The sequence below is a fragment of the Biomphalaria glabrata genome, chromosome 11 (assembly GCF_947242115.1).
Source record: "Biomphalaria glabrata chromosome 11, xgBioGlab47.1, whole genome shotgun sequence".
Lineage (NCBI taxonomy): Eukaryota > Metazoa > Mollusca > Gastropoda > Planorbidae > Biomphalaria > Biomphalaria glabrata.
This window is the reverse complement of record NC_074721.1, coordinates 27,446,390-27,459,996: the sequence shown is the minus strand read 5'-3', so window position 1 is coordinate 27,459,996 and position 13,607 is coordinate 27,446,390. Positions and strand designations below refer to the sequence as shown.

Genomic DNA, 13,607 nt, shown 5'->3' with positions numbered 1-13,607 from the left:
AAAATGATCCAGTTAGTCTTTTTAGAACATTCAAATAATTATGAAATACATAATATATTACCTTAACTATAATAGGTAGTTCAATGGATCACATAGACCTTCAATCTCAAAACAACAACTGGTAATATATGTAGATCTAGCCTCTAGATCAGGTACTTTTCACTGACGACAATTCCAAAATAGAAGTTCATAGTTTACACTATAACATCAGGTCTGACCACTGCAACCCGCAGTCTGGAATCTTGAACCTCAGACTCATGTAAAAACCAACTGAGAGGAAAACCTCAGTCCTGTAGACTGTAGACCTAAAGTTGTACTCTCAATATAGAACTGAGACTGGAAAACCAAGTCTTGACACTGAGACTTGACACATAGTCTAACACATAGACTTGACACCAAGCTAAGATCACTACTTAGACTTGTCGCTAAAACTTGAAATAGAGTCTTGAACTGAGACTACGACTAAGTCTTTGACGCTAAAACCCTATAGAAGATAAAAGAAAGGATTCTTCTAATCATCTAGATCTAGTCTAATTATAGACTTACAAATATGAACGAATTCAAATAGATAACTATGCAATGAAAAAGAAAACTAACCCTAAACAGGGGTCAAGATAATCCAACAAGAAAATTCCCAAGGTAAATGTTAAGGCTATCCAGTAACAAAACACAAGGAGAAATTCAAGAGCTCTTAAGACACTTCTATCTGTACCAACGTACAAAACAATGGAGAGACTGTACTAGACGATAAATGACGCAAACCACACACACACAATAACTTTACGTCACTAGAAGTTGTGACAAGCAACAAAAGCTCAGTCCTCTAGTCTACACAGAAAATATTAATAGTGTAATGACGTCATCAATATAGTGATCAACGCCGCACTATCAATTAGAGAAATAATTCTACTATACAGTTACATAGATAACTGCGACAAACGTATATCTTTTGTGCTATTGTAGAAATGTTTGCTCTAATCATGTAATGCACAATTGGAAAACAAATTCTGGCACGGATAATAAAGATGATTATTATCATTATTATGTTTGAAACGAACGAGTATTCATTCTCTGGCACTGCCAGGGTCGAGTTTTGTTAAAGAGAAACAAAATTGAATGAAGTCTCTTTATGTGTCCACTGAAGAATTTTCTGGTAATGTGGCAGGTCTGCAGTAGTACCACCTTCTAACAGGCAACGAGAGTGTTCTTAGGAATGTTAAGATTAAGGGCCTTAAAAGTATATGTTAGTTCAGTTGTTATTATTCCCCCCTAGTTGATATAACAATGGGGCATATTGATTTTTGGATAACTTCCATAAACGCTTAATCTCCTAACAAATCAATTGGAATATCAGTAACAGATGTTTAAAAAAATTGATTTCCAGGGTAAAATATTAGATTTGCAAAAAGTAAGCAATAAAAAGAATGTTAAGAGAGGAGGCACACCTTAGCTTTAAACTATTTCCACGTTAAATACCAAAACTGTGATCAAAAATGTTATTGTTATTTTTAGCATTTCCTTAAAATAAATAATTGAAGCTGGATTTAGATTTTAAAAACTTAACAAGTAAGCAATGAAAAGAAAAACGTATAGCCACTAGTGAAGACAATGGAATCATCTGATTTGATTAATTTATAGACTGATATTTCAAATATTGTCAAACTCAATGAGAGACAATGTTTCCTTTAGCTTAAGTTTAGTTTTGTGATTTCAAAAATAATAAAAATTTAATAATTTTATCTTAAGATTGTAACGTTCAAAATTCAAATAGGGAACCATAACACTTTAAAACTATAAAACCATTTCAGCAAAAATTCATCACAGTAAATGTAGCCAAATTTTTTGTATAAGTTACCATGCATAATTTTTGTCTAATAATTAAAAAAATAACAATATTTTTAAAAAATGTTTTTTTATTTACATTTGCCTTCTTCTGTACCTTTGCTTGTATTTGTCAGGGAAAAAGAAGGGAGGAGGGCTGATGTTTTTTTTAAGGGAAAACATATGAAAAGGTGTAAGCGTGTCAAATAGGTTGAAAGGCTCTGATATAAAGAATGACTCCATGGCGACACAACAAACAAACATAAGATAGCAACAAAACTTCTCTGTTAGAACAAAAGACTTCTGTTTTAATTTATTGATGACCGAAATATCATCAACTCTGTCTGGTAAAAAGTGTTTACAGATTATTTCTTCCACACCTAGTCTCGAATCAAATTGAATCTTTGCTCAAATATTCATTGGCAATGCCAACTAATATAAAAAAAAAATTAAGAATGCTAAAAGCATGAAATTGCGCTAAACTAAAACAATTGGTAAAAACCTAAAAAAAATTGTATAGTTATCTATTGTTTCTATTTTATGTTTGTTTACTCTAAGCCTCAGAAGACAAGCTAATGTAATTGGGAAACATTTAGTTTATACCTTTACTTCAGTCAAGTACTATCGCTTTCCCTAGTTTGAGATACCAAACAAAGTAATTAATTGCCAATATTTTATTAACTAATTTGTTTATTTTTGTATTGTTTCTTGTAATGTCATGTAAAAAAAAAAAAGATGCATAATTTCAGCTTGATCTGAGATTGGTTCAAACTTTCGGTCAGACAGACAGAGTGAGTTGATAAAAGCTTTCTAAAAATTCAAAAACCAATCAATTAAATACCTGTTAATAATTATTTTGTTTGAAATCAAATAAGGGAAATAACTACAACATTATTAAAATATAATTAATAGTGTTGAGTTATTTCCTACAAATAGGTTTTGTCGTTTGTTTGTTTTTTCGTATTTTTTTTCAAACGATTTTTTTACTTTGCTTGTTACGATTTATTTTATTAACTTACAAAGACATTGTGAGTTCACAATTCTCTTGTACGTTCTCGTGTGAGTTATGAAGTTTATGCACACAGAGCAAGCTATTCCCGTTTATGTGAGTTGCCTTGTCATTCATTTCTGGTACTTGTCTGAAAGTGTTTTCTTGTCCCTAGCTCTTGGGCTCAAGTTTTCACATAGAAACACCGTGACGTTCTATCATTTGCTTCTGTCTCCTATGTTGCAGGGTTCATATTGAAAGTTCTTAGGAAGGCTTTAAAAATCTCTGATGCGTTTTTTTGACCATCCTAAGTTCGCTTTCCCTTGAAAGCTGACATTAAAGAGCATTCTGCGTTATGCACTTTGTCAGGCCACTTTTAACTTTTCCTTTACCCAAAACTGTTTTGTTTTTGTAAAGAAATTGGTGCCGGTACTCAGTGATGGATTGCCTAACTTTTAACTACTAATACATCAAAAATAAACTTTAAAATACAAGAACAGTAATATTCAAAATAATAATTAAATAATAATTTAAAAAGGTGCCGTTAAGCCGTACCGGTGCGTACCGTCACAAAAAAGCACTGCTTTTAACTATCCCTTAGTCTATTGGATCGCGGGACACTACGCAAGATTTGTTGAACTTCTTTTTCCATTCCTCTGTCTTTTGTCTTAGTTAGAACCTCTTGGCTGGCAATGGCAGGCCAATTCATTCTTTTATGTTGTCTTGCCATCGCTTTCTCTGTCTGCGTCTTCTTCCTTTCCTGGTACTGTTCCATGAAGGAAAGTATTTGCGAGTCCCGAAGATCTTGTAATATGACCATAGATTAATTGCTTGCTTTTTTTTTTACAATAGTTAGCAGGTCATCATGGGGTCCAATCGCTTCAGTAACCCTGTCTCTGGTTTTTGATGCTGTCTTTAAATGTGAGACCTAGTATCTTTCTGTAGCATCTCACTGTTTGGCCACTTTACTATCAGAAAAGTTGTAAGGACGATTATGTAGAAGTTGTTCATCCTTTTTTTTTTGCATGCCTTCTATAAACAAAACAATTACGTCGGTATGATGTTTGACCGATAGACACCTAGTTATGAGAATTTGGTGGATGTCTAGTTAGTTCTAAACATAGATACCAAGATATGTCATCTAAGTATTTCATTCTTTTTCTATTCATTTATTTTTTTGTTCTAGTCTAGGGCCTCATTCTTTTCAGTATTTATTATAAGACCTAAATTGGTTCATTTTGTTTCCATTTTCTGATGTTTTTCTGTAGTTTAGTCTCGGCACATTCGTAAGTTGATAAATGGTCCCTAATTATTCATTTTGCTTTGGCAGTTATAAATAATGAAAGTAAATTGAATAGATAAAATTTATCTTAAATGTACTTATTAATATTTACATACATTATAATTTAGGATTTTATCTATATTTATATTTTTTAAATGGTTTAATTTTAATACAATTGAAAAACAAAGTTCTAATAAATATTTTTTCCTAGATGATTATATAGTGTGTGTCTTTAGTGTTAAATTTTATTAATTAATTCATTTTTTATTACGTTTATATTAAATTGCAATTTCAAAGCACGCTTTCACCTTGGTATAGGTGTAGGTGTCCCTATTAGTATAATTCTAGTTATCACTAGTATTGCGATATACAAACATAAGTTGGGACTTTATGATAAAATAGAGAGTGTTTAAGGAAAAATAGATATCTTCGTTGTGTGCTGGTATTTATTTAAAGATTGTTTAGTCATCTGCACCTGTCTTCGGCAAGACACCTTCATTGGATGTTGTTTTTTACTGTAAAAACATAAACAAAAAAGTAATATAATGTTTAGAAGAAACAACGTCAAAATTGAAACTATATCCTGTCTATGTCAAAAGCAAAGATATACTCGGCTATTGTAGCTAAAAGGTCATTACTGAACACTGAGAAACTAATATCAACCAAATTTGAAAAACGCCAACAGAGATTAATTCAATCCCTTTTAAAAGGCATTAATAAATTCGGAATTACCAAGGTCGATAAGTGACCATAAGATGACATTAATAAAAAGTTTAATACAATAAATTATTATTGGGAATGTTATGAAATTGTTGTTGGATGCAATAACGAGACATAAATCATGAGACCAGCAGTGAGGATATAATTACATGTAGTAAGTATGAAGCAACAAAAAAAAAAAGAAAAAGAATGTTAGTAAGTTTAAACATCTTTGAAGAAATACAGATTGACAAATCACCAGAGACTACTTCAATAGTACAAGCAGATTGGGTAGAAAATACCCATGAAATGAAGACCAATTAAGTAGTAATGCTTTTACATTTTTGAAACAGATGAAAACTGTGATAAAATATTCCTTGGCAATAAATATTTCAAAGAGAAAAATAGCAAAATATAAAATACTTATAAAACAAAAAAAAAGCTTTGTAAGGAATATATCTTCACATTTATAGCTGCATATCTCAATAATAGAGAAGCTATTTCAATTTCCGATATCAAACAAAATAGTTATTTACAAATAATTTATAAACTATTTGTTTACTTTTTAAAATTTGATTCATGTTTACTAAATTTCATACAATTCTGTTAGCAATTTTAAGATATCTCTTTATAGGAACTTGCATAGATCAGTCGGTGAGTAGCATTTTGCGTTTGTATCATAGATTACTCGGAGCTTGTTCCTTTATTGCCATTTTGTCAATTTTATATCTATCTTGTATCTGAAAATTTGAGTATAATTTAAATAATGGATTTCTTGTGTGGATAAAACAACAACGAAAACAAATGTTTTTTCTCAGTTGTGACAGGTGGGGAAATGTGATGTGTGTTTGGCGCGTTTAATGTCTAGGGGATCATTATTTTTAAAGCTATCACGCACCAACCTATCAGCATATGAATCGGGAGCAGACACGCAACGAGACAAAGCAATGAAAGATAGATACAAAAGTTAAAATAAAAGAATATTTATTTACATAAATATACATATAAGAATAAAAGGGGGGGGGTTGCATCTATCTCTAAATAATAGTAGGTCTAATCATCACTCTTGCACCTAATAAGAGAGTATATCACTTTGTCCTCTGACTTAGCTGGTATTCCTGTTGATGTCGCAGCTGGCTGTGTCCTGGCTTGAGGTTCTGCAGCTGGAGGTGGCGCTCTAGCGGATAGAGGGACGCCGGTGATATAGTTCTTGTGGAGTCTCAATCCCCAAAATCTAATATCTGTAGTGGGCACAGTAGGGCGGGTGGCCGGCTACCGTGGGCACAAGGTTACTGCGGGCAGAGCTGATCTGCCGTGGGCAGCGTAGTTGACAGGATATGTCCTGTGAAATGCAGAGGGTTAACGTAGCTATGACGTCTCACACAGATCTGAATCTATAGGGACGTCGCACCTAATAGCTTGACAGGTGGGCTGTCGAATAGGCGGGCAATGTCGATAGCGCCAAGTAGTAGAGTTGAGTAGATCTTAGTAGGCAAGTGCAGCGCTGAATAGCACTAAACACATAGGCAGTAGTTGAGTGGCGTCGAGTAGACACTAAGCGGCAAATAGCAAATAAATAGGCAGACACCTGAGGGAGGCTGCGGATAAATAAAGACAAGTTAGAACATGTCTCTCATACATCTTATCGATGCCCTCGACTGAGGTGCATTCGTCAGATTGGTGAAATTGCTTTAGAGCACAATGAGGAGATGATGACAAATGGGATTTGGAAAATAGATGGCAGATAGTAGCAATATAAAAATGTACATAAAAGGGAAAGTAATAATATAAAAATGTACATAGAAGGGGAAGTAATAATCTCAAATAAACAACACAGGTGGATAGAGAAAGAGAAAGGGGGGGGGGGGGGAATGGGCGGTGGTCAGCGACCCAGACGATTTGTTTACATATGACCGTGGGTCGAGAACAATGGGGCGCGCTGGAATGGAGAGGGTGTCCGTTCAAGCGGCGCAACTCTCATTAGAGTAAAATGAGTAAAGGGGAGATAATTCATTACAGGGGAGATAACTCATATCTCCTTTCTAAGCGCAGTATTAGTGCGATAGTAAAATTATCAAGACTGTCAACCGAGATAAAGGAAATAAAATAAGATGTACAAATATATACATGGTTGCATCAATGATCAATTGAGCAACGTAGCATTAATAGATTAATGCAATACATAAAATATACATTAGCCATGTTCATGTTTTCTACTTACGCCAGTGAGAAATACACAATGCACTAATTAAATATAAATGAACTAAGCAAAATACACATGATAAAATCCAATGGAAATATACACAGAGTAATTAAGATGGAACTTGTGATTAAGTTCGGCTTACCACCAGGTATTCCTCTAGGAGTGAGAATAAATGATATGGTCCAGACTCGTTTTTTTTTTTTTTTTTTTTTTAGGAAACCTCAGTTTTTTAGCTTTTGACTTCAGTTGTCTAGCTTAGTACATCCTAGGAATCCTTGGGCTTTTGCCTCTTTTCTTTGCCTCTTTTTTGGGCGTTGCCTCTTTTTCGGGCTCTTGGCCTCTTTATTGGGCTTCTTTTTTTTTTTTTTTTTTTTTCAAAGAAAACACACAAAACATCCTTCTAAATTAATAATAACACAAGGAAAATTTCATAAAAAAAAAAGACATTTTTATCAAAGTCATATTCCAGGATTTTCAGTATGATCGCGGAGTAGGCTGCAGCGAAGATCTATAAAATGGTGACAGCAAGGGGTCCAGAAAATGATGACAGCAGAGGTCCAATAAAATGATGACAGCAAAGGTCCAGAAAAAGGTTACAGCAACGGTCCATAAAATGATGACAGCAAATGTCCAGAAATTGGTGAAAAAAAAAACATTCACAAAAATTTTTGAAAATGTTCCTTAAAATAAGTATTGCCAAACTATATATATTGTTATAAACCTAGTGGTGGCACAGATGGGGGTGGTGTGTGTGTGTAGTCAGCCAACGCCAATCGCCCCAGGCCAGCGCTAGATGAGCGGTCGAGCGTGACGAGTTATGACGGTCAGCCGAGACGAGTTTCAACGCACTGTAGATCGGGAAGTTGTAACTCCCTCGTCTCTGATATCCTCGCTCTTTATATAGGGTCCCTGCTGGCCTTCTAGAACCGGACAGAACGTCGCTCGACCATTCTGGGTGGTCAGATGACTACAATTCTCGTGACGCTTCTTCGCAAGGCTCGACCACACTTCGCTCGTGTCCAGCACTTCAGTAGTTCCACAGTCTTTCTTCAGCTTCTCAACCCTACGCCCAGCCATGGCCAACAGATCAAGAAATTTCTCTGAAAAAAGCAACAACACCAGCAGATTAGCTTCCGGTGTAGCTACCCTACGCCCAGCCATGGCCAACAGATCAAGAAATTTCTCTGAAAAAAGCAACAACACCAGCAGATTAGCCGAGACGAGTTTCAACATGACGGTTCGGGAAGGATCGGCGTCGTGAACAAAGCTCAGGAGCGTCACGAGAATTGTAGTCATCTGACCACCTAGAATGGTCGAGCGACGTTCTGTCCGGTTCTAGAAGGCCAGCAGGGACCCTATATAAAGAGCGGAGGTGTCGCAGTCAAGACGGTCGAGAAAAGGGGCTCAATACAGCAAGGTTCAGAAAGCGGGTTCACGACAGGAGTTCAGAACACGGTCGACTACAGCACAGTTCAACGGTGTGGTTCTGTACGGAGCATTACGACGGTTCAGTGCGGAGTACTATCAAGTACAGTTGAGACGAACGGCGTCTTGATCTTGGTCTGTGATCGAGTCCGACACAACGAGCCCAAGTGTGTGAAGTCAGTCCCGATCTGTTGAACCCAGTGCAAGCCCGGAACGAGACGGAGAGGCTAGTGCAAGACTTGATACGGCGGAACGGTGTTATCGCAGAGCTATTTGTACTGTTCTACGTGCTGCCAATTGTACAGTATTGGCTGTTATTTATGGACATTAAACCTTTACGTTATTTTGGAGCCCTGACTTGTCAAGTTCTTTAAGTTGGTGGTGTATGGTGCAGTTTGCAGAGAGCCTGGATAGGGAGATTCTTAACGCTTACAGATGTTGCTGCCATCTGTTCTTGTATGATACTGGTACTGGTTCTCTGTTGCTGCATGCTACTGGTGATCTGTTCCAGCAAGTCCGGTTCGACTTCAAAAAGATATGTGTCCGGATCTTCTTTTTCCTTCACCAGTTCTTCCCGAAGGCGTGCTCGTAAGGTTTCTTTGTTTCCGCTCGTCTTCAGATCTCGATTACGGAGCTCTTGCCTCAGTTTCTCGTGCATTTCTTCTTCAGATTCTGCAGAGCCTTCTTCATCCTGGCTCATGTCTAGATAGTCCTCTTCCTTTGGATACTCTAAAAGTTGGTTTCCAGAAATGCAAACTGGCCCACTGCCTTCTGATAATGTTAATGTCGCGCCGATTTTGCCTGATATGGTCAGATCTATGAGAGCTGAGCTGTTTTCACCTCGGGTCAAGTGAGCGATCACACCTTTTTATACTTCTCCATCCCCGCCAGTTGAGGTCAGCGTTATAATGTTCTGTTCACCTTTCACAGCATCAGAGCCAAGAACAGCCATCTTAATGAACAAGGTGTGCTCGATAAAGTCCTCGTCATCCTCCTCTGGTTCCTGAGACTTGATGACCCAGGTCACACTCTTCTTACTGGAGTTAAGTTCAGCGATCCAAAAATACTCCACATCAGCTACATCGGAAGCTAATCTGCTGGTGTTGTTGCTTTTTTCAGAGAAATTTCTTGATCTGTTGGCCATGGCTGGGCGTAGCAGTGAAAACCCCGACGAAAGACTCAAGTCCAGTGAACCGCACGTTACTAAGCTTCTGACAGAAGTCAAAACGATCTTGTCGAAAGAACAGTACACCAAAGCAGAACAATTCCTCAGAGAGTTTTCTGACATATTGCCAACTGATGAAATGGACTTTGGGCGAACAAATCAAATCCAGCATCGAATAGACACAGGAAACACTAGGCCTATACGACAGCAACCACGTCGCCTGCCGCTAGCAAAACACCAAGAAGCTATGGACATCATAGAACGAATGAGACAGCAAGGGGTTGTTGAGCCATCCAACGGTCCATGGTGTTCACCCATCGTCTTGGTAAAGAAGAAAGATGGATCCACGAGATTTTGTGTCGACTATAGATTATTAAACGACGCAACACACAAGGACAGCTACCCGCTTCCTAGGATCGACGACACATTGGACACACTTGCTGGGTCACAGATCTTTTCCACCCTTGACCTGAAGAGCGGTTACTGGCAGGTGGGACTACACCCCGAGGACAGAGATAAAACAGCCTTCTCTGCTGGTAATGGTCTCTGGCAATTTACCGTTATGCCTTTTGGACTCTGCAACGCCCCAGCAACCTTTGAAAGACTAATGGAGCATGTGCTAAGAGGACTTAACTGGACCACGTGTCTTGTGTACTTAGATGACATTATCGTCATAGGCAGAACCTTCGAGGAACATATCGCAAACCTGAAGGAAGTATTCGAACGAATCAGAAACGCTGGAATGAAATTGAATCCAAAGAAGTGCTTCTTGTTCAGAAGGAGCGTCAAGTACCTTGGGCACATCGTATCGAAGGAAGGAGTCAGCACAGACCCGGATAAAGTTGAAGCTGTAAATGGATGGCCGATCCCCGCTAATATCCAGGAGTTAAGGAGCTTTCTTGAACTCTGCACGTACTACAGACGTTTCGTACCAAACTTCTCCAGCCTCTGTAGCGCCCTTCATCAATTGACAGAACCGAAGCGGCCGTTTATTTGGACAACGGAATGTCAGGAGGCCTTTGAGCGACTTAAAAAGGCTCTTGTTTCATCACCCATTCTGGCCTACCCGATACCAGGCGAGACGTTCATACTTGACACCGATGCGAGCAATACTGGAATAGGCGCTGTCTTATCCCAAAAGATAGATGGAACTGAGAGGGTCATAGCTTACTTTAGTCGGAGCTTGTCCAAAGCCGAAAGAAACTACTGTGTCACAAGGCGTGAGCTACTGGCAGTTGTGGATGCCATACAACATTTCCACAAATATTTATATGGGCAAAAATTTATCCTTAGGACAGATCACGCTGCTCTTCAATGGCTGTTGTCATTTAAAAATCCTGAAGGTCAAGTCGCCAGGTGGATTGAACGTTTGCAAACCTATGACTTCGAGACACAGCACCGAAAAGGACAAACTCACCAGAATGCTGACGCGCTGTCTCGACGACCTTGCAGAATGGAATGTAAACACTGCAGCAAGGTTGAAGAGAAGGGATTTATCATTGATTGCCAACGTCTTGGGGTACAAGCTTCCGAGTCATGGTCCGACGAAAGAATTCGAGAAGACCAGTTAAAAGATGAAGATCTGGCTCCCATTCTGCTTATGAAGGAAGACGGGCAAAGACCGGAATGGCATCACCTTTCTGATAAGGGAACTGCAACCAAGGCATATTGGGCGCAATGGGACTCACTGACAATCGACAATGGAGTTCTCAAGAGAGTCTGGGAAACGGCAGATGGAACATGCAATCGCTTACAGATGTTGCTGCCCAAAGTGAGAGTTGCTGAGGTGCTGCAAGAAATTCATAATAATTCCAGTGGGTCACATTTAGGCGTCAACAAGACCTTTGAAAAAGTACGCCAGCGGTTTTACTGGTTCGGCTACCGAGATGATGTAGAAGAATGGTGCCAAAGGTGCGACACATGTGCAGCAGCAAAAGGCCCACACAGGAGAACGAGGGGACGTATGCAGCAATACAACGTCGGTAATCCCTTTGAAAGAATAGCGATCGATGTAGCCGGACCATTTCCTGAGTCCCAGAAAGGAAACAAGTACATTCTAGTGGTGATAGATTATTTTACTAAGTGGCCCGAAGCATATGCAATACAAAACCAAGAAGCCACCACCATAGCGGAAACACTCGTGGAGAATTGGATTAGCCGTTTTGGTGCTCCTAGGGAATTACACTCCGACCAAGGCCGAAACTTCGAATCCAAGATATTCCAAGAGATGTGCCAGGTACTCGGCATCGAAAAGACACGCACAACTCCTCTTCACCCCCAGTCAGACGGAATGGTAGAACGATTTAACCGAACACTGGAACAACACCTGTCGAAAGTCGTCGATGAGCATCAACATGACTGGGACACCTATATCCCAATGTTCCTTATGGCATATAGAGGATCGATTCACAGCACCACCGGTTACACTCCAGCAAAGATGTTGTTCGGCCGAGAGCTGCAACTACCATGTGACTTGTTATTCGGGATTCCGGGAAATGTGCCAGCCTCTTCGACAGACTATGTCGCAAATCTCCGAAAACGGATGGAGAAAACTCACGCTCTAGCCCGCAGAAACATCAAGATCAACAGTGACCAGGTGAAGACAAGGTACGACAAACGGGCCAATGCCGCTGGGTTTCATGAGAACGATCTAGTTTGGCTGTACAACCCACAAAGACGAAAAGGCAAGTCCCCAAAACTTCAAACAGACTGGGAAGGACCCTACCGCGTGGTAAAAAGAATCAACGATGTCGTGTATCGAATACAAAAGAGCCCAAGGTCCAAACTGAAGGTCGTCCACATCGACAGACTCCACAAATACCATGGTGAAGCCGGATCTGCCCGGGACGGACAGATCTAAGGAGGGGGCAGTGTTATAAACCTAGTGGTGGCACAGATGGGGGTGGTGTGTGTGTGTGTGTGTAGTCAGCCAACGCCAATCGCCCCAGGCCAGCGCTAGATGAGCGGTCGAGCGTGACGAGTTATGACGGTCAGCCGAGACGAGTTTCAACATGACGGTTCGGGAAGGATCGGCGTCGTGAACAAAGCTCAGGAGCGTCACGAGAATTGTAGTCATCTGACCACCCAGAATGGTCGAGCGACGTTCTGTCCGGTTCTAGAAGGCCAGCAGGGACCCTATATAAAGAGCGAGGATATCAGAGACGAGGGAGTTACAACTTCCCGATCTACAGTGCGTTACAACGGCTCAGTACAAGTCCGAGACGAGACAGAGACCAGTGCAAGAGTTGATACGGCGGAGAGATATTTGTACAGTCTTGTGTTACGTGCTGCCAATTGTACAGTGTTGGCTGTTATTTATTGACATTAAACTATTACGTTACTTTGAAGCCCAGAGTTGTCAAGTTCTTTAAGTTGGTGGTGTATGGTGCCATTTGCAGCGAGCCTGGATAGGGAGATTCGTAACAATATATATATATTTTTTTTAGACTTATGAGTTATTAGCATTCATTTTTATTTATATTATTTTTGCAACAATTTTTCCCTTAAGAACCTAAGACAAAGGACCTCCATCCTTTGTCCTTAGGAATTTCTGGGGTCTGCTAGAGTTACAAAAATGTACATATAATGAAGCAATTTGGTTTCTATTAAAGTACAGAGCTCAAAGTAAGTATGTGTATGAAGAGCTTAAAAAATTATTTCATTTTGGCATGTAACTCATTTTGAGATTAAATTTATTTTTATTATTATTTATTGTAATAGTGTTGTTGTTTTTTTTTTTGTTTCTGTTTTATTTTTTTTAACAATTTAGTAGTCCATTTGGTCCATTTTCATGAAATCCTGTTCTGTTTGGGTTGTCCTGAAAATTTATTAATTTGGTCAAAGGGATGTAACCAAAAGAAATTTCCACCTTGCATCTTCCAGTCCTGATTCTATTTCTTGTTGAAAAAAAAGAAATTAATAAATAGTTTATAGGTAATTTTTAGTAATTATAATCTTAAAGCAAATAAATGATGTATTAAATACATACACATGCAAATTTTTAATAGTTATTACTCATACAAAC

At 38.8% G+C, this 13,607-nt stretch overlaps 2 protein-coding genes across 2 annotated transcripts in view; both read right to left on the bottom strand.

Annotated features, from left to right (window-relative positions):
- The window catches only part of LOC106077540 (uncharacterized), a 54,272-nt gene extending 53,337 nt beyond the window's left edge, over nucleotides 1-935 (bottom strand). The window contains exons 1-2 of the transcript XR_008773698.1: nucleotides 598-935; nucleotides 62-484 (exon numbers count right to left, since the gene is read on the bottom strand). The gene's annotated coding sequence lies outside the window, so the exon portion shown is untranslated. The remainder of the gene's footprint in view (nucleotides 1-61; nucleotides 485-597) is intronic.
- Nucleotides 936-9,280: 8,345 nt separating this feature from the next.
- On the bottom strand, nucleotides 9,281-9,568 carry LOC129921665 (nucleoplasmin-like protein ANO39). Its single transcript, XM_056003913.1, has one exon. It carries the CDS (start codon nucleotides 9,560-9,562, stop codon nucleotides 9,287-9,289), a length of 276 nt encoding a protein of 91 aa, XP_055859888.1. The 5' UTR covers nucleotides 9,563-9,568; the 3' UTR covers nucleotides 9,281-9,286.
- Nucleotides 9,569-13,607: the final 4,039 nt, after the last annotated feature.